At 40.0% G+C, this 26,609-nt stretch overlaps 2 protein-coding genes across 6 annotated transcripts in view; one reads left to right on the top strand and one right to left on the bottom strand.

Moving 5' to 3' along the window:
• ME1 (malic enzyme 1) overlaps window positions 1-15,156 on the top strand; it is a 175,513-nt gene extending 160,357 nt beyond the window's left edge. For all 4 annotated transcript variants that reach the window (XM_048219745.2, XM_057303923.1, XM_057303925.1 and 1 more), the window contains 3 exons: window positions 2,108-2,281; window positions 9,764-9,862; window positions 13,514-15,156. In XM_048219745.2, the coding sequence (XP_048075702.2) occupies window positions 2,108-2,281; window positions 9,764-9,862; window positions 13,514-13,684 (444 nt within the window). In that variant the 3' untranslated portion in view covers window positions 13,685-15,156. The remainder of the gene's footprint in view (window positions 1-2,107; window positions 2,282-9,763; window positions 9,863-13,513) is intronic.
• A 5,916-nt stretch (window positions 15,157-21,072) lies between these two features.
• Window positions 21,073-26,594, bottom strand: RWDD2A (RWD domain containing 2A). 2 transcript variants are annotated; one of them, XM_044387091.3, is made up of 3 exons: window positions 26,559-26,594; window positions 25,294-25,522; window positions 21,073-24,302 (listed from the first exon to the last, which is right to left on the bottom strand). In XM_044387091.3, exons 1-3 carry the CDS (start codon window positions 26,591-26,593, stop codon window positions 23,625-23,627), a joined length of 942 nt encoding a protein of 313 aa, XP_044243026.2. In that variant the 5' UTR covers window position 26,594; the 3' UTR covers window positions 21,073-23,624. The 2 variants fall into 2 exon arrangements, with proteins under 2 accessions (XP_044243026.2, XP_026362778.1); XM_026506993.4 differs by having other exon boundaries at window positions 26,514-26,591.
• Between the last annotated feature and the right edge of the window lie 15 nt (window positions 26,595-26,609).

Genomic DNA, 26,609 nt, shown 5'->3' with positions numbered 1-26,609 from the left:
TCAGCCAAAGGATTACAGCACAAGCAAAGACGAGTAGAGACTCAGGCACAGGTGAAAGGTCATTAGGAAATGTTAAAAATACAAAGTATAGGAAGATTATTGAATCGTGAAAAACTATATCCAAAAATAGTATAGGAAGATTATTGAATCGTGAAAAACTATATCCAAAAATAGTATGGGGAGATTTTCTTCTCCATATGAACAATCCATATACATGAGAGTGTTTAGCTGTCATTTAGTGAGCGCCATTCCTCCTTAAAATACTGATTCTAAAACAGTAGGCAGGAAGGGAAGGCGGGAGGGAGATAAGCATGTATGTAATGTTGCAGGTCTTTCTCAAATACGGTTTTTTGAAGATATATAATGTATATATCAAGTAATAATTAAGTTATATTAGAAAGTTGCTTGTATTAAAATATTTTATCTGCTAAACAGAGCTGAATGTATCAGACTTTTCTGAAAACAAAACCTGATGTTCTATAAAATACAAGTATCCTACAGACACCTCGATGAGATTTCCTATTTTCTTTCTCATCTGTTTTCATCTTTTTTTTTTAAAGATTTTTTAATTTATTTATTCGACAGAGAGACAGCCAGCGAGAGAGGGAACACAAGCAGGGGGAGTGGGAGAGGAAGAAGTAGGCTCATAGTGGAGGAGCCTGATGTGGGGCTCGATCCTGGAACACCAGGATCACGCCCTGAGCCGAAGGCAGACGCTTCACCGCTGTGCCACCCAGGCGCCCCTGTTTTCATCTTTTTTATACCCTGACGAAGGTTGAATCATATTATACAACTTTACCTGTATACAAAAAGTATATTATGACCTTTGTTAAAAATGAATATTAAGTTGGGGCGCCTGGGTGGCTTAGCCGTTAAGCGTCTGCCTTCGGCTCAGGACATGATCCCGGAGTTCTGGGATCGAGCCCCACATCAGGCTCCTCCGCTAGGAGCCTGCTTCTTCCTCTCCCACTCCCCCTGCTTGTGTTCCCTCTCTCGCTGGCTGTCTCTCTGTCAAATAAATAAAATCTTTAAAAAAATGAATATTAAGTTAATATTATTAACATTATAATGGATTAGACTCTAAATAGGGATGAAAGTTACAGCCCAGCCCTTGATCATTTAAATGATGCTTTGGGGATTTGGTGCTGTGGAGTTCTCAAATGCATTTCTTAGATGGTGATGCTTTATTTGTCAAGGGTTTCCTGTATCTATTTTAGAAGCCTGACTGTTCTCAGCTATATTTCCACCCTCATCTTTGCAGATCAGAGTTTCCCTTTTCTTTGAGAGAGAGAAAGAGAGAGCACGCGAGCAGGGGGAGTGGCAGAGGGAGAGAGAGAGAATCCCAAGCAGATTCCGTACCCAACGCGGGGCCGTCATGGGGCTCAATCTCGCAACCCTGAGAGCATGACCTGAGCTGAAAGCAGGAGTCCGACGTTTAACTGACCGAGCCACCCAGGTGCCCCTCTTCCTTCCTGATTAGCCGTATGGAATTGCAGCACCTGGCAGGCCCTACGTCACGGCCATCTAAAGCATGCAACACATGAGGTTTCTCCAAAACAGTGTGAGAAAATGTGCAGATTAGGGAAAACATGACAGTTTTTGACAATTATTGATAATTTAACCTTCCTCTTAATTGCTTATCCCATTTGTGCTAATGAGTTTGTTTCCTACATGATTTTCTATGGAATTCTTTACAATATAGAAATATGTAAAATTTGTCCCAGTGATTATGTTGAAATGTGTAGATCCCTAAACTCTAATCTAAAATGTCATTTCTTTTATCTTCAGAAGCCTATAATCTGAAGCCCCTATAGAAATGGTTGATAGACTTATGGGTTGGACCCCTGCAGAGAAGAGAGTGGTGGTCTTGAGGTATCCTGTGCTCTGCACACTTCTCTGAGGAGAGTGAGGAAGAGAGCGGTAGTAATCACCCACCTCAGAAGTTACTGCCAACATCATAAAAACTTGCCCAGACTTACCAGGGAGTTAATGAAAATCAGCCTTCTTTTAAACACTCAGTACTTTAACTATGGGGTAGCTCTGTTATGACACATTTGTTTAAAATATTGCGCTGCTTTTTAAAGTTAGTCGTGTATCTGTGTTGTAGGGGCGTGCGATTTTTGCCAGTGGCAGTCCTTTTGATCCAGTCACTCTTCCAAATGGACGGACCCTGTATCCTGGCCAAGGAAACAATTCCTATGTGTTTCCTGGAGTGGCTCTTGGTGTCGTGGCATGTGGATTGAGACATATCACAGATAAGACTTTTCTCACAACTGCTGAGGTATTGTAAAATACTCTACATTCACCAGGGCTGGGAAACACCAAGTGAGCTCAGTGTAGGTGGTGTAATGATTTATTTATATAACATCTCAGCTCACTCCCTATAAGGTACAAAGTCGACAGGGGAAGAAAATCCCTCCTAGTGGACAATAAGAGGTGGATAGCAGGTTCATAGTAAGTCACTAAACAGAAGACTGTTCTTCAGTAGCCAGTAGAAAAACTGTTCTGATCTCTTACAAGGAATCCTTTTTTGTCTTCACACTTCCAATCGAATTCTGTGACAGTACTGACACAATTAAAAATACTGTTTCCACATCATAATGAAGTGGTAAGTATTTCTCCATTTCTCCACACCTTCCTAAATAATAACATTTTGAAGATTGAAAATGCAAGTCTTCTTTGGCATAGTGAAAAAGTATCATTGAGGGTTCTGGGCAGAAAACAGAAACTACTCTAATATTTTGAGCAGCACGAAAATTAAAACAGGGGATTAGTGTTTATTAAGTCATTAAAAGGACAGATGTGGGTTTGAGTGTGGGCCTTCAGGAAAGATTCTCAGAATATCTCACAACAGACCCAGTAGGGACTGTTGAGCTACTCTTAGGAACTGGAGGATCTAAAATTAAGCCTAGTTGCAAGCTAGCAAGTTAGCCTGCCATAGTTTCATAGATGATGGCACAAAACCCTTAGGTCAGAGACCAAGGACTTTATTACTTATGGCACAAGAGGTACCATAAACTTCAGGTTCCCATCACTTCCCCTTACCCCTCAAGCTTCAGGAGGATGATACAGTGATCGGGCATGTATTTGTAAAACAATGAGCTTTTGATAATCAGAGTGTTTATCCGGTTGATACCATGTTTGAACAGAATGCAATTCATGAATGAGAAATTTGAGTGAATTTCCTCTAAAATTAAACCACTATACAACATTATAACTAAACTGAGCTAAATAAAAATCGATTAAAATTCAAATATTTTCATCTTGCAAACATGCTATTCTTTCTGTTTTGAAGGGAAACTCTAAGAATATAGATAAAGAGCCTTATGCTATTGATGTGATCTGAGGATTATAAACCTGGTGTTTAGCTCCTGGCCTCATTCTGTGAGAACAGGTGTCTGAAGGACGTAATGTTCTGCTCCTTTCTTTCTCTTCACTGTGCTAAAAGCATGACAGCCAATGCCTCAGAGTTTCTTTAACTCAAAAAATCTTGTTAAACATAAGTAGATGTCTAATTACTAAGAGAGGTTTTCAAAGCTTGTTTATACATTAAGGAAAATGTAATCGTTGTTCTCTGTAACCGACACACCAAAAGGGGAAAAAAAAAATCTTTTACTCACTGTAGCCCATGTTTGCTTTCCTGAATAACTCCAGCACCATCTAGTGACAAGGTTCATGAAAAAACAATCCTTCCATTTACTATCCAGGCAAAGTAATAATCACTCCCAAAGAACTTTGAAGAAAAAAAAAATGTAATGTCAGTAGTCATATTCTTATCACAGCTAGTGATCTCTCTGGTGAAATCTTGTTGATCTTTCCCCTGGGTTTCTCTCAGGCTTCAATACAACATTCCTGTTTTTCATAGCACCTCATTGTTTTGTCTTCTTTTCTTGTCTCTTTTAACTAAGACCTTTTTTCTAGCAGTCTTTTTTTTTTTTTTTTTTTTTGGTCCTTTTTTTATTCCTCCCCCTTTTTTTTTATGCTTTCAGGGATCTCATTCATTTTCTTGTTTCCATTATTTTAATTCTAAAAGTGGCCAAATCTATGTATCTCTGGTTTCATCTTTTCCCATGTCTCCAGTTACCTGATGGATATTTCCACAGAAATGCCGTGCTCTTTCCTTAAACCCAAGATGTATAAAACCTCACCTTCCCTCACCCTCAATGTTTGATTAGCGACACCCCTTTCTAGGCAGACACTAAGGCTTAGAAGCCTGACATTCTTTCATTCTCTTTCATCCCAAAGCTTCAAACACACCGTGCATATATACACCTGTATAACTGCTCTATTATCCTGCTTGGAAAACTCAGAACTATTTTCCATCTATCTAAGCCTATCTGTCTGGTCACTACTTAGGTCCCACCTCACACTTGAATCCTCTTGTGACTGCTGTGACCCATCTTGATCTTTCTCCATCTTGATCTTTCTCCTTAGCCATGGCTGTCTTTATCAAACACTTTAACATTTAGTTTAATTTCTACTCGTATTATGCTCTTGAGAGCTTTATGTTTTTAACAGTTAAGTGTTGCCTTGCAATTAAATTGTCAATCATCTTCTTTAAAGACAGTCTTTCGTATACTTCTTTCAAAGCACCATTAGCACCTTGCACAATGCTAAAGCACATAATAGAAACTTAGTACATACTTACTGAATTGAGCTAAATAGAACTAGTCCTATATCTTAGCAAGAAGTATAAATGCAACACCACAGATGCTCACTGCTAGATGGAAGTCCTTGTCTGGATTATATTTTGTAGTTAACAAAAGTTACATGTAGGAGATCCAGGTGAATCTTTTTGTTTGGCAACCCAAAATTCATTAATTTAGGATTATTGTAGAAATACCAGTTGGGTCTCTTACGGAACTAGAAATCTCATGGATCAGCATCAATCCTGAAGATTTTCTGGGTATTTTTATATCACAAAGAGATTTCTGGCTTTCCTGGCACTCTGGCAGCCTTCTGGACCTCTGATAAGAGCACTTAGCACTCCCCTGGGTTAGCCCTCCTGGCCCTGCATTGTCTGTACAGCAGCCTGGGAATAGACTCCTCACCTCCTGCCCACATCTGAGATGCAAGCCATGGCCTCCTATCCTTACACTGTTCCTCCTGAGTCACCTGCTTCGTGTCCTCTCACCTGCCTCGCCTCACCCCTTCCTGATGTCTCTACAGAGGACACTAGAGGTGATCACCATAGGAAATAGCATCTGGAGGAAACTGATTCTTTTAAGTCACTGGATAATTGAAAATCCAGCTGTTGTAACATTGCCAAAATGAAACAAAGAGAGGTCATTTGAAAGTGGACCCAATGTGGTTAGAGACACACCAATGGCATATCAAGAGCAGCAAATAATTTTTGAGTGAATGAGCTAATAGATGAGAGTGACACTATGACTCTTGTATACTCTCTCCTTTCCCCCAGTTAGTCCCTTCTGTTTTAGTGATTTGGTTCCTAACAGTAGGCTCCCCATTGCCACCTGTTGCAGCGTGACTCTGTTCCAGTTTCTTGGCTCCCTCTCTGTATGACAGGCATCCATGAAGAGCAAAGACTTAGACTGATTCTTCTTTACTCAGCCATCTTCTAACTGTCCCCAGTCTCTTTAAAATGATACTGTGTAACATTGAGGGGAAGAAACAATGATGTTGGATACCAGCAATATGCCAATGGTGAGAGGAGCATAGTACATATTATCTCATAGAAAGAATTTGCAGTTGGTTGCTATATAACTTGCCTCCAAATTAAAAAGCTAATAAGCTAATATGTTGTAGAGCTAGATCTGACCCCAAAAGGTGTTTTACTTACATTTTGCCGTGCTGGCTGCCATCTGTTTTTTTAAGTGTAATGGCTAAGATTTATCGAACACTTACTTTGCCAGACAATGTGGTAAATTCCTTACTGGTGTTTATTTCATTTAATCCCATGAATTAGGAATTGCTATTAGTCTTATATCACCAAAGAGAAAACTAGGCTTAGACAGGTTAATTCATTTGCCTAAATTCAAGCAAATAGTCATTACTGCAGTTAGAATTTGAATATAGAACTACCTCCCATCAGAGCCTGAGCTTTCAACCACCGTGCTATTCTGTCCTTTCAAGATTACACTACTCATTTTTTTCTCTATCCAGTTAAATGACAATACTTCATCCCCATGTAAGTTTTTGCTTTAACGTCTAAAAAATGCCAACTGATTTAAATCTGCTAAAAATCCTTTACAGAAAAACAAGGAGTAACAAGATTTTGTAAAGCACACAATATTCAATGGGGAATCAACAGAAAATGGTTTTATTTTGCCCCAGTCACTGTTCGGAATAGTTCTCCATCAAGTGTCTCTTTTCTTTGTCTTAATGGCATCTCAGTAACATTCACTTGTTTCAATTCACTCATTCTTTTAACGCGTATTAATTAAGCACCTACCATGTGCTAGGCATTATTCTGGGTGCTCGGGATACATCAGTGGACAATGATTAAACATATGTCCAGTTCAGAATTTGTATCCAATTCAGATATGTCTTCTCCCTTCAGTACAAGAGGCCGCAGCAGCAGCTGGCAGGGAGCCACCTTCTCTCTTACTGGTCCCCCATACCAGCACCTTGAGGGGCTTGGGGGAAAGAGTGTGGCCAGGCTCTGAAAAACCTCCTCCCCCTTCTCATCGAGGCCTATTTCCTCAAATGTGTTGGAAACAGAAAAGAAGGGCATGGAAAAGGGCAAACATGTCTTTTATTAACTTTCCACTTTTTTAGGCCATCAAACCATTTGAGGCAGGGGCCAAAATCTGGCTTTCTCCTGGGGCATGTATACAAGAGTTTAAGGACCCTCTGGGGCCTGACATGAGAGGTCTGGCTCCAGCTCAGCCTCCCTCCCCTTCCACAGCTTTCCCAGCCTGTTGGACCATCCTCTGCAGCCGTCACTCAGCCTTGGATGGGAGCTCATGCCTTCTCGGGGTACAGGCTGCTCCCCAGCAACCCCCCTTTCTGTCTGGTTCTCCCCTCCTGTTCTCTTCACCTCTGCTTATATATGCATGTCTGTAACTGCTCAGGCTACGTGGGGAACAGAATGCCAGTCTCTCCTTCTTGAAGGCCCCTCAAACTCTCGAGAGGAGGCAGCATGCAGCAAGAGTGAGGAAAAGCCACTGCATCACCCACCAGGCCAAACCATAGTTCAAGCGACTCTCCCTGATCCTTCCCCACCTCCGCCTTCTGGGAAGGGGTGGCTGTGTTTGTGGGGGTGGCGGGGCTGATTCCACCGCCTGTTAGCTCTGAGCGAGATGGCAGTCCCCACTTATCTGGTGGCTTCGTTATAATGTGAAACACCTAATTCTCTTTGCACTTGAGTTGGGGGCGCTGATCACCAATTCTGGGGCAAAGGGAAAGTTTTACTCAACATCCTGTTACAAAGGCAAGAAATAAATGAGTTAGTGTCTTTATTATAAAATTCTTTATGATCAACTTTCTGTTAATATAATTATACATAATATTTTGCATAATATGCAATCATATTAATCAAATAACATGTATACTAGTAACTTCACCTCGCTCTCCTTCACCCCACACCCCTGCCTCAATATCCTCGTTCAGAAGTCCTCAGTCACCCATAGGATTTAACCAGAACTCCTTAATTTGGCATTGACAGTGCTCCACTCCTTATTCTCTATACCGACCCCCTAGATCAGGACACTTGGGCTCACCGAGTCCAGCTCATACATCTCTGCTTTGGTCTGAATCTTCCTTCTGGAGGGCCCACCCTTTCCCTGTTCGTCTAACTCCCAGCTCTCCTTCAGTCCTGTACTCAAGCTCCTGCCAGTGTTTCTCTGGATTTCGTAACACTCACATTTCACCTTTAGCCTAGGCTGTCCTCGCTCAGCATTCTCTTTTTCTCCCTCACTAAATTATAACTTTCTCAAGGGCAGGAACTGCTTTTTTAAACCTCTCTTGGTTTTATGCTTTCATATCTGCTGTGGAACAAAACAATTGCAGAAATAATTTCATGATTAAAAAATCTAGAAGATATTAAGAGATACTGAAAAATAAGTGATTATTCAAAATGTGTCAAACGAGGAAGATTTTCTACTATCCTCAGGTCTATTAAATAATAGACCCACTGGTTTAGACTTGCCCCACTGAAATCCTCCTCAAAGTCTTAGAGCCGGAGGGAACGCCACGGTTGCTGAGTCCACCTGTGTCCCGGAAGGTTTAGCAACTAACTTAGCACATAGAACTTTATTGTTGAACCATTTGAGAGCAACTTGCAATACTATGTCCTTTAATCCCTAGATATTTCAGGACATTTTTTTAACGTGCTCTTTGTACCATTTTCAATTTAGGAACTTTAACCCTGATACAATATTATTATCTAATGCACAGTCCAAATTCAAATTTTGCCAATTATCTATAAAAAACAGCCTTTATGGCCTCTAGACTAATCCTTTAATCTGCAAGAATATTTCAGTCTTTCCTGTATGGCGCTGACATTTTGGAGCATACAGGCCAGTTGTTTTTTACAATGTTCCTCACTTTGGGTTTATATGATTGTTTCCTCATGACTGAATTCAAGGTATGCGGTTTTGTTAGGAGCACTAAATGCCTAATAATTGCATCCTTCTCAGTGCATCACATCAGGAGGCGTATAATGTCAATTGGTCTCATTAAAAAAAATTTATTGAGGTATGATTGACATACAAAAAGCTGTACATTTTTAATTATACAACTTGATGAGGTTGGAGATAAGTTTATACACACCTGTGAAATGATCACCAAAACGTATGCCATAAATATATCCACCACTGCTGAAAGCCCTTTCCTGTTCTCTTTATTATTATTATTTTGTGGGGGGTGTGTGTGTGTATGTGTGTGTGTGAGACAGAGAGACAGAGAGACAGACAGAGTGTGCTTGAGAGAAGGAGATAAGAACGCTTACTGTAAGACCTACCCTCTTAGCAAATGTTTAAGTATATGCCATTTGATTTAGAAATAGGGAAGGGTCTGGGGACACCAAATGTCGAGGCCAGTTAGGTGATTAGGATAATTCAGAATCTGCGTAAATTGAAATCGTCCTTGCAGTGGGACTCCGACATGGCTTTCTCAACCTCCTCCTTCACCTCTTGTGCCAGAATATGGGGAGAGAGGAAAAAATAAAACAAGACTAAATTGGAGAGGGAGACAAACCATAAGAGACTTTTAACTACGGGAAACAAACTGAGGGTTGCTGGAAGGGAGGGGGTGGGGGATGGGGTAACTGGGTGATGGACATTAAGGAGGGCACGTGATGTAATGAGCACTGGGTGTTGTAGAAGACCAATGAATCACTGACCTCTACCTCTGAAACTAATAATACACTGTGCGTTAATTAATTGAATCTAAAAATAAATTAATTAATCTTAAAAAAGAATATGTGAGCCAGGAGAAACAACGTGATCAGCCTTGTCCCCCTTCCCTCCTGTATTTTCAGGGTCGTTTCCCCTCATTCTGTCACCCTCCTCTGCCTTCCTTGCTCCTCTCCCCCCTTGTTCCTCTAGTATATCAGAAGGAAAAGCTTCCAGCACTTCAGAGCACAGTAGAAAAGGAACTAGAGCAAACGACAATGCAGATTCTATTCCCATCTTTACTAATGGTGTGACTCCACCAATCCCCAAGTCTCTCCGGGCTCAGTTTTCGCATTGACAAAGGGAGAGACAAAATTAGGTGACCCACTTCTATACATCACCATACGTGACCATTCACCTAGTTATCCTATTAAGTCAAACATTTTTTGTCTGTCTTTTTTTGAAAGGTTATAGCCCAGCAAGTATCAGATAAACACTTGGAAGAGGGCCGGCTTTATCCTCCTTTGGACTCCATTAGAGATGTTTCTCTGAAAATCGCAACAAAGGTAAAAACCACTCTTGTTCGAGTCTCGTTATTTTTCCTTCTTTCAGTTGCTAAATATGCATTTTTAGGTACTTCCTCGAAATGTATATCTGTGTCAGCTTATTTTGTCAGAAGTCAGAGAAATGAGACACAGCGCCTCAGGAGAGCTTAGGAACTACATATCATCCCAAGGAATTGAAGAATTGGGCTGAATCATTAATTTCCCTATCATTCTTTTTCTCTTCCATAATCTAAATAAGTTAGTAGGGTTTCATTTCGGGTAGGTTTCCCCCCTTTTTTTGATTTATTGTTTTCCATATCATACTTGTGATAGTCAACAGATACCGCAGATGTGGTAGAGCAATATTTAGACCTCGAGTCACCTGTCACCTGTCTTATCCATGTCGCCTTGATGTATGGCGTCTTCAAGATCACAACTGATAATACCGGGCAGGGTGCAAAACAGGGAGGGCAAGCAACTCAAAGCTGTTGGGCTGACAGATGAACTATTGGAACAATTAGCCAAGAAGAACCTAAACTCAGAGAAATTGTCTTTAATTAAGATGCGTGAGAAATTGACTTTTTTGGCAGTATAAATGTATTTACCTACGAGGGTGGCCATAACAAACTACCACAGACCTGATGGCTCAGACAACAGTTTGAGGGCTAGCAGTCTAAGTGTAGGGAGTTGGAGGCTTGATTTTCTTGGAGGGCTCTCTCCTTAGCTTGTGGATGACTGCCTTCTCTCTGTGTCCTCCTGTGGTCTTTCCTTTGTGTACAAACATCCCTGGTTCTCTTGGTATGAGAAATTTACCCTTCCTATACGAACACTACTCATTAGGGCCCACCAAACAGCCTCAGTTTAACTTAATTACCTCTTTAAAGGCCCTATCTCCAAAGAGAATCACAGTCTGAGGTACTGGGGGTTAGTACAGATGAATTTTGGGTGACAGAGGTTACAGAGGTTAGCCCATAGTGGTTATGTTTATATGTTTTATGTTTAAACTGGGGTTTCTCAACCTCAGCACAATGCACATACTGGCTGGATGACTCTTTGTTGTGGGGGTTACCTGGGCGTTATGGAATGCTTAGCATACCTGGCCTCTGCTCACTAGATGCCAGTAGCCTCTGCCCAGTTGTGACAACCAAAAATGTCTCCAGACATTGTCAAGTGTCCCCTCAGGGGCAAAATTACTTTTGGTTGAAAATCAAAACCATTAGCAAATTTATCAAAGCAAACCATATTTAGGACTCACATACCATTATTTGTCTTCGTGATCGAGGGTGCATGCTTCAAAAACCACACAATACTTCAAAAAACTTTTGATAATCTCCTTGGTTACCTATCCACGAAAGAGTATCCTATTTTCTACTGTTTGTATCTCCTAGTTTTTAATGAGTTTGGATTGTTAATGCACCAAACAGCACATTATCATGTTAAGTTCAATTTGAAGATTTAAACGAGAAGGTGTTAGCTTACAATTAGGGGAGAAAGTACGAAAGCAGGGAACCTCAGGGGAGTTCAGAAAGACTAAGATATTACACCTCAAATAATGGGAAACCACAGAGTGCAGAGACAGAAACTGGGAAGTTAGGACAAAGAATCAAGTCAAGGGAGGAAGATGGTCTCAGTAGACTGCAAGCTTGAGGTTTCAGGGCATATTCGTATATAATTCCCACAATTCCAGCAAGTCGATGGAAGTGACTGAAACTTAAAGAGACACTAGATATAAAGGTGTGGGCAGTATTTCTGTGTGATAATGGGGGAAGCGCCGGGAGTGGTTGGGGCTACCAAGACAGCAGGTATAGACAGGTGAGAACCAAGGATAGAACATCGTTTGTTATTCTGTCCAGAAGCCAGAGGCAAGAAGCCAGAGGCAAGAAGCCAGTGAAGAGAAGTCAAGATTTTAAGAAGAGACTCAGAACTGAGCAGCATGTCAGAATTTAGATAAGACACAGCGTCAGGATGGGAGTGAAAGTTATGACTGGCACAGCTGTGGTGGTGAGAAACACAGGTGAACTTTTAGTACCTACAAAGTTATCAGAACCTTTTACAAAACCAATTTCAATAGCACAGAAGTTAAGTCTAGGGAGAATTAGGAAAGCAAGAGAATACAAGCTGCGCTTGCAGAGTCTGGCATTGACAAGGAGAGAGGGATGAAGACGTCACTTAGAGAGGGGATCGTTGATATGGTGGATCCTGGGAGCAGCAAGAGGAGTGAACACAGTCTGTGTCAGGAATGCAACAATGTGTTTTATTATAAACATAATACAGCCATTGCAAAACGCACAAGGGGCTCTGGGGTGATGGAGGCGTTCAGAAACTGGATGTTGTAACAGTCGCACAACTCTGCCAGTTCACAAAAATAATTTAATTGTGCACTTAAATGTTTGGATTTTGTAGTCAGTGAATTATATCTCACAAAAGCTGTTAAAAAGCAATAATAACACATTATAGGTAGTTTGGGAAAAAGAGAAGAAACTACCCAATACTCTATTTTTCTAACATAAGCAGTTTTATTGTTTCGGTGTATGCTGCCAGTCTTTTTTCATTTGCTTGCTTTCTTTGCTAATATCGTCCTAATCATGATGATTAGATCTATTTCGTGTTTTTCACAAACATTTCTCCATAATATGGCACGGTCTTTGTAACCATAATTTTTCACAAATGCCTAATTTTGCATTGAGAAGAGATACTTAGTCATTCCAATATAGTCTTCAAAATCAGACTTATCCAAGTAACTTGATTACACAAACAGCTCCCTGTGATTGCTTTTTTACGACTGGAGTGAATTAAGAGCACGTATAGAATGATTAATTTTGACAAGAGGGAGAATCCATTCTTTTCAAAGAAAGTAAAGGAAGAGCAAATGGTTAAAGATACAGAGAAGATAGTTTGAGTTGTTGGAAGGAGAAATTGAGATTGTTTTCTCTGATTAGCTGAAATGTTCTCATTCCAGGGATGACAATCCAATGCAGATTTGACAGAGGAAGGTTTGAAATTGCCTTGTGGGAATGAAGAGAGAAAGGGTTTTTGTTTGTTTAAGAAAAGGGTAAAAGCATCATGTGTGACCACATGGACCCAGGTAGGGTTAAGACAAGTGTGGCGTCACAGGGGGCAGCCATGAAGGAAGAAAGCCAGCACTGAGGGTTTCCCAGACTGGGCACCAGAATGGTGAGTGTGACAGCAAGACAGGGGAAGGAGATTCTGTGATCCTGGCGAGGAGCCCTGAAACTGACCGCAGAGCCCAGCTAATTAGGTGAGCGGGGGATAAATGAGGACATTTTGTAGGAGGCTGTGGTCAGCATAGGGATTGTTGAAACTGCACGCTGGGTTCAGACTTAGCAGGAATATTAAGGTGTTTAGTTCAAGTTAATTATCATGCAGTTCATGTGAAGACTTTTGCCACTGGATTATCTGTGAAACCCTGTTATGACCACATTTGATAAATCGCTCCTGTGCACACTTTCTGTTGCTGATATATTCTCCTCCTGCTATGATTAAAACTGCATTTTCATTTTATACCTTCTTTGTGTATGTGTGCTTTTATTGTATCTAACTTAATTTTTTTAAACAGACAAGACATAATTTTTTGAAACAGATAAAAACTGACATGTGCTCACTATCAACGCTATTCATTAAAGTAATTAATATTCTTTTTTTTATTCCTAGATTGTGAAAGATGCTTACCAAGAAAAGACAGCCACAGTTTATCCTGAACCCTCAAACAAGGAGGCCTTTGTCCGCTCTCAGATGTATAATACTGATTATGACCAGATTCTACCTGATTGTTATTCTTGGCCTAAAGAGGCTCAGAAAATACAGACCAAACTTGACCACTAGCATAATAGCTGACATTTCTAATTCTGTTAATGAGATCTTAAAGTCTTTCATAATTTTTAAAGATTGGAATCTTTTATAGTAATTCATTAGACTAAGAATTTTACTTTAACAATAAAAGTTCATGGAAGGATATTAATTTACTTTAGGGTGAACATCACACTAGACAATTTTGCTTCATTTGCTTTCTTGTTATTTATGGTTTCTCTCTTATTTTGCCCAAGTTCTCTTTAAAAGCTGTTGTACCTACTACTGAGAAAAACACCATTTTTATATAGGGAACTAATGGAAAAACCAAAATTAGTAATAAATTGATACACTCAACATTAAAATCCATAGTTCTTTTGTTGACTGTTTCGTTAAAAATCTACTCTTTTTTTATAAGAACAAATGAATTTAGGCATAGGAGAACTTTTGCTAAAAACAGAAACAACACTTACTTTGTTGCCTAGAGAAAAATAACTTCTCAGGTATTTTTATTCCAACCTAGATTAGTTCTTTTCGTGCAACTGAACTCTAACATTTCTGAGAAAGATCCTTGCTGTTTACAATGCCTTGTGCAGCCTTAGATTTTAATATTCTTTTGCCATTGTTACATCTTATCACCTTGGTCCTCAGTCAGATATCCCTTCTAGAAGCACCTTTCTTCTGCCCTTGACTGAATGCCCTATTCTCTGCACTGTTGCTGCTAGGCATTTGCAGACTGTGGTCCCTGTCCTGAGGTTGGTATCCTCGGTTCAGCAAAGCCCGAGCTGTGGGAAGAGCTGAGAGAGAAAGCTGATAATCTCCGTGAGAAAAGGGCTGCCTGTGGAGCCGACCTCTTAGGACAGAGATCTCCAGAGTCAGGAGTGAGAGCATGGTTCCCAGACAAGCTGGGTTCCTACAGAAGTGACCTACCCTTGTGTTTCCTTGATTAGCTCAGGTAATGAGGAGCTCGCTGTGTTACAACAAACTCACTTTCCTCTGGGTTTGGAGGAGATTTTGTAACCAATTCCCCAATGTCAGAAATTATCTTCACATCAGGTATTGAGATACTCTAATTACCGTCAGTATGTATAGCCCAGAAATTAATATTAATTTCAGGTTTTCCTTTAGAAGTTAATAACTGAACAAATGGAAACAGTTTTAAATTCTTAAGCTCAGGTGCAATAACATTTGCTATTTATTTGTAGAATTATTTGGAGAACTTTGTTTTTGAAGTAATGCTTTTAAAAAGTGTAAGAGGATGTTTAAGATAATCTATACTATAAAATGATTTATTGAAGGTTGACGGTTCACAGATTGTTTTAGGTGTGAATAGAAGGGGTGGGGGGTATTTCTGAAAGTAACATTTAGTCAAGAATTTCTTCAGTATAGTTATGAAAAGATCCAGAGTGCTGATTTCTTGTCTGTTTCCTGTTGTCTTGTAGCTCTAACTAAATGTATTTACCCATGCAAAAGATTGATTAAAGCATAGAAAAAGTGAATGAATAAAATTATGATTGTCTTTTTCTCTTAAAATATTATTACGTTTTAAAATGATAATGTTGCATCCCGGCAGTCATGTGACAGGGCATGCATTTAAGAAATATTCTAATAGCTAATTTCAGCATGACCTTCATCTAATGCATGTGTAGTCATATTTGCCGTATGCTATGATTAAATGAACTACTTTCTTATCCTCAGAGAAAGGTAATGAAACAAGCATTGGATGATTACTTACTAGGTTTCAAGTATTCTGTATAGATTATCTTATTTACTGTAGTCCCTACAAGTTCCTTACAAAGTAGGTATTCGAAGGAACTTACCAAGTCCACAGAACTAATAAGTGAAGGAGGTGGGCTCTAAATCTGTTTGATCTTGCTTCATAGTCTGCTCTCTCTTCACTAGGGTACAGTTTAGAATAGAATTGTCCTACAGAAAAAGGAAGTGAGCCAGTTGTGTAACTTCTAGTGGCCTCGTAAAAAGAAGAAACAGGTGGAATCCATGTTAATAATTTATTAACCTCCAGACTGACACCTCCAGAATATTATTTCAATACATAATTGATACAAAATATACTAATGAAGTATTTTTACGTTACCTTATACTAACCTCCAAAATCCAGGTATTTTCATTATATATCAAAGTCATGAAAGCCCACAGGCCCCCTGAATATGCGAATTACAAGATACAAGGAGTAAGGTGTTTAGTAAAAGAATTGGGGAAACTGGCCTACCACACGGAGAAAATTAAAACTAGAACCGTACCTTATATCATATAAAAAGGGAGACTTCAGATGGGTTAAATAACTAAATATAAATAGTAAAAATATAAAGTTAAAAATTAATGACTTGAAATATCTTTGGGACCCCCAAAAAACAAACATGAAGCAAAAATGGATGGAATGCCTCATCTGAGGATGGGAAGGTTTGGGCCTACAAATGGCTGCTGCCATCGAAAAGCGTAAAAGGGGAGGAAATCCAAGACTGTGGGATAGGGTGGTATAGGGTGGTTGCTTCTACAGAGATGGGTTCCTCAAGAAAGAGAAAATGGAGGCTCAGAGGCTTAACTCCTCAGCTCAAGTCATGGTATAAAAACTAGGAAAATGCCTATGTTTTTACCAAAGGAAATGTACTGAGAAAGGAGAGGTGCAATTTTGGATTGGATAGAATTGATTGATAGGGGTGCACTTGCCACAGATTCTGGATTCCGTGTGTTGCCTTGAGCAGCAGAAAGTCATTCTACTTGTTAGTTCAATTAGTTGACTGAAATGTGGACTTAATCAAGGCCTACATTAAATGAAATTGAGAATGCAAATATTCCTTGAAATAATGTAAAGGAATTCAAAGATTTCAATGATGGGAATGTTGGAGTGGATTTGTCATGTGCAATCAGTCCATTTTAATCCTGGTGATCTCCTAAATCTCCCAAGAAGACTTTTCACTCATCCTCCTTTCACTAAAGCCTTGAGAAATACATTGGCGATGGGACTAGCAGCATCCATGAAAAGCAATTTCTTAAAAAATTGAGTGTAACTAACATTATATTAGTTTCACATATACAACATGATTAGATATTTGTATATATTAATGCAAAATATCCCAAAAGTCCAGTTAACATCCATCACCAAATTTTTTTCTTGTGATAAGAACTGTTAAAATTTACTCGCAGCAACTTCAAAGATGCAATACTGCATTATTAACTATAGTCACTGTGCTGTACATAATATTCCTGTTTAGATTCTACATATAAAAGAGATGACACAGAATTTGTCTTTCTCTGACTTATTTCACTTAGCATAATGCCCATAAGGTTCATCCATGTTGTCACACATGGCAACATTTTTTTTTATGACAACTGTGTGTGTGTGTGTGTGTGTGTGTGTGTGTGTATATATATATATATATATATATTATTACATTTCTTTATCATTCATTTGCTATTGGACATGTAGGTTTTCATATCTTAGCTATTAAAAATAATGTTCTAATGAACATGGATGTGCAGATATCTTTTCAAATTAGCATTTTCATTTTCTTTGGATGAATACCCAAAAGTAGAATTGAAGATCATTTGGTATTTCTCCTTTTAATTTTTTGAGGAATCTCCATACTGTTTTCCATAGTGGTTGTACCAATTTGCATTCCCACCAACAGTGCACAATTGGTCTCTTTTCTCCACATCCTCATCAACACTTGTTCTTTCTTTTCAATAATAGCCATTCTACCAGGTGTGACGTAACATCTCATTGTGGCTTTGATTTGCATTTACCTGATGATGAGTGATGTGGAACATCTTTTCATGTATTTGTTGGCCATCTCTATGTCTTCTTTGAAAAAATGTCTATTCAGATCCTCTGCCTGTTGTTTAATTGGATTTTTTAAATTGAGTTGTGTGAGTTCTTTATTTTTGATATTAACCTATTATCAGATATATGATTTGCAAATATTTCCTCCCATTTGGTAAGTTACCTTTTCATTTTGTTGATGGTTTCTTTTTGTGGAAGTTTTTTAGTTTTGATGTAGTCTCAGTTGTTTATTTTTACTTTTTTTGCCTTTGCTTTTGGTGTCAAATCTAAAAAATCATCACCAAAACTGACATCAAGGTGCTTACTGCTTATGCTTTCTTCTAGGGATTTTATGGTTTCAGGTTTTTCATTCAAATCTTTAATCCATTTTGAGTTGGTTTTTGTAAATGATGTAGGATAGTGGCTGAGTTTCACTCTTTTGCTTGTGGCTGTCCAGTTTTTCCAACAGTTATTGAAAGACTGTCCTTTCCCTGTTGTATATTCTTGACTCCTTTGTTGTAAATTAATTGACCGTATATGAGTGGGCTATTTTGTTCCAGTGGTCTATACGTCTGTTTTTATGCCAGTGCCATACTATTTGATCATGATGGCTTTGTGATACAGTTTGAAATCAGGAAGTGTGATGCTTCCAGCTTTGTTCTTTTTTCTCAAGATTGCTTTGACTATTTGGGTTCTTTTGTGGTTCTATGCAAATTTTCGGTGGTAGTGGTGGTGGTTGTTGTTTTTGCATTTCTGTGAAAAATGCTATTGGCATTTTGATAGGGGTTGCATTGAATCTGTAGATTTGCTTTGGGCAATATGGACATTTTAACAATATTAATTCTTCCAGTCCATGAACATGGAATACCTTTCATTTATTTTTGTTGTCTTCAATTTCTTTCATTAATGTCTTACAGTTTTCAGTGTACAGATCTTTCATTTGTTTGGTTAAATTTATTTCGAGGGTTTTTTTTTTATGCAATTGTAAATGGGATTGTTTTCTTAATTTTTCTTTAAGATAGTTTGTTATTAGTGTATGGAAATGCAACAGATTTCGTATATTGATTTTGTATCCTGCAACTTTACTGAATTCATTTACTAATTCTAACAAGATTTTTGGAAGAGTCTTTAAGGTTTTCTATATATAGTATCATGTCATCTGCAAATAGAGGCAGTTTTACTTCTCTTTCAAATTTGGATGCCTTTTATTTCTTTTTCTTGCCTAATTGCTCTGGCTAGGACTTCTGATACTATGTTGAAGAACATAATGGTAAGAATGGGCATTTTTGCCTTGTTCCTGATTGAGAGGAAGAATTTTCAGCTTTTTACCATTGAGTGTAATATTAGCTGTGGGCTTGTAATATTTGGCTTTTTTATGCCCTCTATAAACACTTTGTTCAGAATTTTTATTATAAATGGATATTGAATTTTGTCAAATGCTTCATCTGTTGAGATGATGATTTTTTCCCCTTCATTTTGTTAATGGATGTATCACATTGACTGATTTGCTGATGTTGAACCATCCTTGCATCCCTTGAATATGTCCCACTTGTTCATGGTGTATGATCCTTTTAATGTATTAATGGAGTCAGAATTTTACTGAGGACTTTTTTTTTTTTTTTAATTGAGGACATTTTAATGACTCTGGGAGACTTGTAGGGAATGCTGTGGTTAAAAATGGGCTCCCTATTTATTTACTAATTTACTTTTAATTTTACTTTTTTAATAGTATATTATATAGGCTCCCTATTTTAATGGAGACATCAAAATTTTGGGGTTGATAGAGGCTGAATAGCGATGCTTTGCAGCAATTAACAAATGGAGACACAATGGAAACAGTTATAATAGGAAGCTGGTCCACTGTAATCAGCATAGTTTGGACAGAAATCTTTGATGGTGGCCAGTAAATCACTGGGCCTCATAGGCCGAAATGATGTTGAAAAAATCTAACAACTAAGCACAGATATTGACCAAGAAAAATGAGTGCCAGTGATTACAACTGATACAACCACACCAGTATATATCAGCTAAATATCAGCTGGGCTTAGTACCAAATAGGTGGGCAACCCAATGTAGGCTCTACTTGCTATGTATAACAACAATAGCAGAAAAGAGCCACCAGTATAGAGTGTCAAGGCCTTCAGCAAATTGCCATGCATAGATATTGAATGAAAGACCCCTAAGGTGATGAACTCTGTAACATCCAAAATCTTCCTTTGAGGTTCCATTTACTAGAATAACAATGCATTGCAGAAAGGAAACCACTAGTCCTTTTGGAAATCACCTGGCAACAGAGCTCTGAACAAATACAAATTTCTAGGGTCTCAGAAATTATTGTGGTCTATGGGACTAAGTGTATGCTTAGGACTAAGTGTATAGAGAAACAAATCCATTGTCTAGTCATTTTCTCAGTGAAGAGTTAGAATTAATTTCTTCATCATCTATCACCACACTGGATCCCTAATCACACACAAGAAAGGGTTATTTTGGCAGAAACTACCCAATGATTTACAGTCGTAAGTCCCACCATCAAAAGCTTTAAAAGAAACAGAGGTGTGATTCTTACCACGTCTTGACTTAATACGATCTTTGGATCATATTAACTTAATCGGACAGTGATTCCAACTGCAGCTGACAAGTTCTCTTTCTTGGAGCAAATCAACAGGTAGCTACTGATTAGACCAATGCTTTCTTGTTTTTCCTGTATTCCATTAAGTAGAGGCCCACTGCAGCAGTTTGTGCTATCAATAAACAACATTACAGGTTGTCTTTTTTCAAAGTTCCATTAACTCTCTGATTCTGTGCCCGAATATAATTCTTGACACCAGACCTTGATCATCTCACTGCTACACAGGGCATCCCGCTGGTCTAACAAATTGATGGTGATATGTTCATAGGACCTAGAACACAGGCATCATGAGATTTCCTGAATACCTGCTAAGATCTCATGAAAGCACAAGAGTCTACACCCTCAGCCAGATTTGTGGAGGTCGGATGTTTGATGCACGTTAGAATATTACCTCCATAGTGAAGACTAATTGTGTACTTTGTTACACCTTGACTAAGGAGGTCAGTGTCTGCCGGCTTCTGTGAAACTTGTGTCCACTGCTCAAACTGACTTACGGGTTGATCGAAATGCTTCTAGCTTTAACTGGGCTCAGAAAAAGGCTGCTCTACCTGGCCCAGGTGGCAGGGAAAGTAGTTCTACCATGTAGACCTTATGAATGAGACCCAAATGGGCTCAGGGTTTTGAGGCAAATCAGGATTCTGTATAAAACAAGGATTTTTGAGCAAACCATGTCATCTTCAGAAAATACCTAGTCTTTCAACTTACTACTGCGCTACATAAGATAAAAGCAAATGAAAGAAAATAGTTCTGTTCAAAAGGGTTCTTTGGCTCAGATAGGCTCCCTCAAGCCTTCACAAGTTCTCTGAAGGGATGGCTGGCATGTTAAACAGTCATATATGGAAACTCAAATTCACAGGCAACATATTTCTGATTTAATATAGGATGTTTTAGAGGTCCTTGTATTATGTCCGTCAGCTCATCTGGCCCACCCCTTAATCCACTATGCAATCCACTATCCTCAACCTTTAGACCAACACATAATACACTAGTAAGGAATGAGAAGCAGAGAACATATGTGAAGAAAGGTTGATTTAATCAGTAACTTTTAAAAAGACACTGCAATATTTATAAAGAGCATTCTTTTCAAATAGCCATTTAAAAATATAATGTATACAATATCATGATTCTTAAATTCCAAGCAATTCATACTGATTCTGACTTTAAAGAAAAAAAGGTCAGATGTTGGGTAGCTCAGAAGTGTTGAACAACTGAACATTCAGTGGGCTGGAAATGAGGGTGGCACTATGGGTTTAAGCAGCAAGAGCTCAAAACCATCTCTCCAGAAGGCTGCCAGACGGTGATTTAATTTCAGTTACTTCTCCCAAACCATACAGAGAAAGGGCAGTTCCTCAGAGTAAGTGTTGTATGTGTGTGTTTGTGTGTGTGTGTGTTGGAGGGGAGGTGTGTGGGAGGTGCTAGGGGAGGAGGGTGGTCTGTGCTCCTATCAGGTGGGCAAAGAAAACTAGCAGTCTACCATACATACAAAGCTGAGCTTTGAATTATCATATATGTCTATTTACTTCTCTCATAATTAATGTCTATTGCTAGTGTTTCTGATAGGAAAAAAGTATTGCGGTATGGTAATACCAACCACGTAAATATCGGTTCTGAAAAATTACCACCAAAATAGCTCCAGAAGCAGTAAAGAGTTCGTAAGTTATTCCTTTCATTTAGTGAATTACGTAAATAATTTTTTCTTCTATATTATACTTCTTTAAGCTTCTTTATCTTTCTATCACTACTTCTGCTAATTTAATTACAGAAAAAAAAAAACCTCTATGAGAGAGTTAGGCACATTATTAGGTGGATGGCACCTAATATGGAAAAAAAATTAACAGAGTCACATTGATGGTTTAGGGCCTAAAAACTTGTGAATGCTACTTACTGAATGGTCTTGGGGAGATTATGCAGGATACTGACTCCTATATTGTTTTCAGTCCTGACAAAGATTGAGAAGTGAGTCTTTGGCAAGGTAAGTCCTATTTCTTCCCTTTGTATATAGGTAAAGGTAAAGTATAAGGCCCTTGCTTGGGTCCCAGCCACATCCAAGGCTAGGATTAAAACACGAACAGGCAAGCTGGATCATCTGGCAGGGCAGGCCCATAATGAAAGCCTTGGTTTGAAGGTCTGAGTTGTGTCCTGAAACTCATTCTGAGCTAAGAGTGTGGGCACGGCAGAGTAGACCCAGTTCCAAGTTCTCCAAGTCAAGAGAGTCAGCTTAGTGCAGGGTCTGCTGTTGCATTATATCCTTGCCCTAGCTCAAGGACATGTGTCTGCATCCCAGACACAGAAAGTAAAACAGAATGCACCATTTCACCAAAAATTCTGTAAGCTCCCGGGCTCATGCAGCAATGTGTGGCATCTCAGAGAGTGTATCACAACATAGGGAGTGAGGCGCTCATTCCCCTCCAAGTTACTAACTCTCAGCATCCATTTTTGGCATCCTGAGGGGACCAGGGCATCAGTGGGGTGCCTGAGGCCAGCAGGAGAATGAAATACTCCCTGAGAAAGGGCAGTCGTGGCTAAAGAGAGACCATGGAAACCAGAGAAAGTTGCACAGTCAGCTCAGGACATCTCTTAACAGAGGTGGGACTCCCAGAAATTCCTAGGGACGGTGGATACTTTGCAATGAAAAGGAAAAGGTGTGGCAGGTGCTAGTTAAATAGGGGTCACTGTCATCAAAATAAACTCTCATTTCTGACAAAGGCTGGTGAAGCCAGGAATTTACAGAGGAGAGGGCAGTGACTTCTCACCAAATCATGCTGAGCTTGATTTTTTCCCCCAAGGTGACGGAGCAGAGCCATCCAATGTGGTCCTCCTCAACACTCCCACCCTACAAAACAATGCGTCCTGGCTCACAGGCGAAGGCTGCCAGTACGCATAACTTGTGGAACACTTTGTAGGCACGAAACCACATCTTTTTCTGTGTATAAGAACGAAGAATATCGGTATCCTTATCTTTAGTATCATTAATCAGCTGGTGAAAACAGGCAGCCAAAGAACACATAGCATTAGGTGTCATCCTCATTACTCTTGAGACTTCACTGCTCTGATGCCTCTGTCACTGCAGTTAGGATCGAGTTTTACTAAAAGAAAAAACTATAAATATGGGGTTTGACTTAACGAAATGTAGTCAACATGTGCTTTTCTCACTTTAAGCTTGACTTAGAATTCATTCTCTAATAAAGAAAGAAAATGTGCTGTGTCATCATGTGCTAATATCACGAAAGAGAGGAATACTATTTATGAGTTCAGAGTTGCAATCTGACTATCAATATTAATTACGGGCTTTGGACTCCTCTTCAATCAAGTCAGCTTCACTGGTTAAATTGACTGTTTTTATTAACTTACAATTAAATAGTTTTCAGTTAACACAAGAACACAGAGATAACATCACAATTGCACTGTTATAAAGTTAAAAGGCCTTTGTGTCTCATCACCAGGTAAAAATTCTGGGGCTAGGAGTCTCACAGAGGATGCGAACAGCCACTGGCCCTTTTATTTTGGTCTTACTAACAGAAGTACTGCCTTACTGAAATTATAAGCATAGGCCTCTTAATAGCTTCCTAGGAGTCTGAACTCTTGCTTTCAATACCAAATAATATCTGGAACACATGCTCACTTTTGTGTTTTTTTAGAAATTCTAAGAATTGGCCCAGATTCATGTGATAGTCATTCCTTAATCCATAGTCACCATGGGCCTCAAGGAGTAATTCTTCGAAAGAATGGAAAAGGCGCAGATCCTCTCCATTTCCCTCGGTTTCGACACTTTCAGCATGCTTACAGGAAATGTGTTTCCAGTTGGGATACCTAATTGTGTGCCAGAATTCCTCACAGTGCTCTTTGAAGCCCTCCACACAGATTATACCCGGCTTTCCTGTCATGCAAAATCCAGTCACATCTAACCTTTTCCCAACATCCAAAATCTTTTTTCTCAGGTCCTGCTGATATATGTGGTGACTGTAGATCCACATTCGGAGGAACGTGTTCCTGACCGGCTTTGCTTGTGTAGCTGGTTCGTAAACAAGCTTTCTGTTCAGGAAATAGGAGGCACTATTGTCCTGCAACCACTGGATTGCCGCACAGACACAGAGCTCACCTGGATCGAAAGTCCCTATATAAGAAGTGAGACCCTTGTTGAGTAGTAGTTGCTGTTGTCTGTCAAGCTCCGAGGACCGTCCAAATAGCTGCAATGCTGCATAGGGGTAGCTGTGAGGCATGGTTACTTGCAAATCAATTTTCACCTTAAAATGAAAATCAAATACATTTAAGTACCAAAAAATCATCTAAGCTAGTCTATCAGTGGCAACGGCATGATTTTGATAAATATAATGGTTATTGCTACTATTAAGTGTCAGCTATGGGCCAGAGACTGTACTGAGAACGTCACTTACACTATTCCTTCCCTTTATGCATTCATGCATTCCAGTATTTACTGAACACCCACCATGTGTCAGGGAACCCATGCTAGGATAAAGAAGTGAAGAAGCTAGACATAATTTCTGCTCTTCGTGAAGGACTAGAGCCTAGTGAAGGAGACAGACGTTTACACATCGCAAGTACTTAATTTCAATGGTGAGAAGCACAGGGATCCACTGAAATGTGTAACCAGTGAGACAGAAGTTAGTCTGGGAACCAGGAGATCTTCTTTGAGGGAATGACAGTTGAAGATTGAGCAGGAAATCACTAGAGGTGGGGTTCTCAAAAGCCTAGGCCACTTGTTACCCATGCTATGCTCATGTTGCTGGAGACAATGGCTCAGAAGATGAAGGTTAAATTCATTTTTAGTATTTAGATTTCCTATCTGTATTTGCTTTGTGTCATGGTGCCACCAAAGAAGTGTTCATCCACTCCTTACAAGTCAGTTTTGCTAAAGGCAATATTTAGCTTTATGAAAATCATGATACATGTACAAGACAGTACATACTACAATAGTTGGAATGGTAAAAAAAAAAAACTGGTTGAGTGAACAGAATAATGTATGAGAATGCAAGATGTTTTAAATAAAAACACATATTTGTTAAAAAGATGTGCATATTTATGTAAAATTCACGATATTTATTGAAGACAACTTACAGGGCATCCCACATTTTACATATTTCACTTTCAAACAAGTAAAGGATATACGAATCTGGAATATTCTCTATTTGCTTCCTGGACAGAAATCTCACGTTCCAAGTATTTCCACTAAAAACCGGGCACCCGGCAACAATGAAAACAACTCAAGGTACTTACCTTGGGCTCCTCAATCTGTAGGGTAATCACAAATTCGATTTTTGGCGGCAGCGCCTCCCTTGTGCCTTCCAAATATCGCTTTATATGCGTCAGGACATTAACATCTTCAAGTTTTACTTCTCCTTGGTTAGGAAACATAGAAAACAGCATTTCCATCTCTAGCAGCTGAAGCTGCAGGCATTCTTTCATTGAAGCAGACATGTTGCCTCGAAATCCACCTGCAGGAAAACTGGAAAGACCCAGGGGCACTAGGTTTGTTAATTTTCAGCGGTGTCCAGAGAAATTTCCCGAAGGTCCCTTTTCCGTTTAAGCAGTTTTGCAGGAACGCTGTGCACCGACAGCTAGGGGCACAAACCGGGACACTTAACTCTTTCTTCGCTTTATCTCCCAACCCCCAAATCTAGTATGCACAACATCCCTCAAGACACCTCGTTAAAATTCAGATTCGCAGTCCGTTACCTCCCCACGCCCACCCCCTATTGCGATTTAAATCCGGGAATCTGGGCTTTCAACAGGTGTTCCAAATTATTCCGTTGCAGGTGGTTGCCAAACACCTGCAGATGCTTTGCAAGCCTGAATTCTGAGGAAGGCAAGGAGCCCCGCTCGCGAATCCTACTAGGGTGTCAGGCTTGGGCGGAGATGCGCCCTGTGGCGAGTAGGACCCGCAGTCTGTCGAGGCTGTGGTCGCGTCCCTTGGCTCCGGGGTCTTGAGGGCCCCGCCGCCCCCAACGCCAGTTGCGGCGCCTCGGCCCCAGCGCCAAGGACCCCTCCCAAGCGGGCCTTTACGGCTCTCCGCGGAGCCACATCACCCCGGGATGGCATCCTAATAGCTCCGGACGATTATGCGTCTACCTGGTGTCCCGAGGGGCCCAGGCTACAGGTACATTAATAAAATGTTTAGTGAGAGCTGGTGCGGGGAGATGGGACGGGGGCAGCGGCTCGAGAAGGCTCCCGGAGTCAAAGTTTGGGGAGATGAACCTCGAAGATCTAGAAGGGGATGCGGGTAAAGGGGAAATGGCCGAGACCACCTTGTCAAGAGGCCCCAAATCGGGGTTGGTACCCCCCATCTGAGACCACTAGGAACCCTGGCTTCCCAGGAAAGCAAGACTGCCACCCTCTGAGACCCAAATTCGGAGGTGGGGACTGCGTTTTGTCGGTCGCAGTGCTCTGATGGCCCACGACCCTCGGCCCCAACCCCCGGGCCACCGCGGGGGCCTCACCCTTCCCGGTCATTCAATGGAAACAGCCCCAAGCCCTCTCAGAACCTGGATCCGCAGTTCCGCAGGCGAGAGCTGCGCATGATCCGCAAGTGGGAG

This window comes from Ursus arctos, unplaced genomic scaffold (genome assembly GCF_023065955.2).
Source record: "Ursus arctos isolate Adak ecotype North America unplaced genomic scaffold, UrsArc2.0 scaffold_29, whole genome shotgun sequence".
Lineage (NCBI taxonomy): Eukaryota > Metazoa > Chordata > Mammalia > Carnivora > Ursidae > Ursus > Ursus arctos.
Note: the sequence above shows the minus strand (reverse complement) of the source record. Positions and strands in the feature narration are given on the sequence as shown.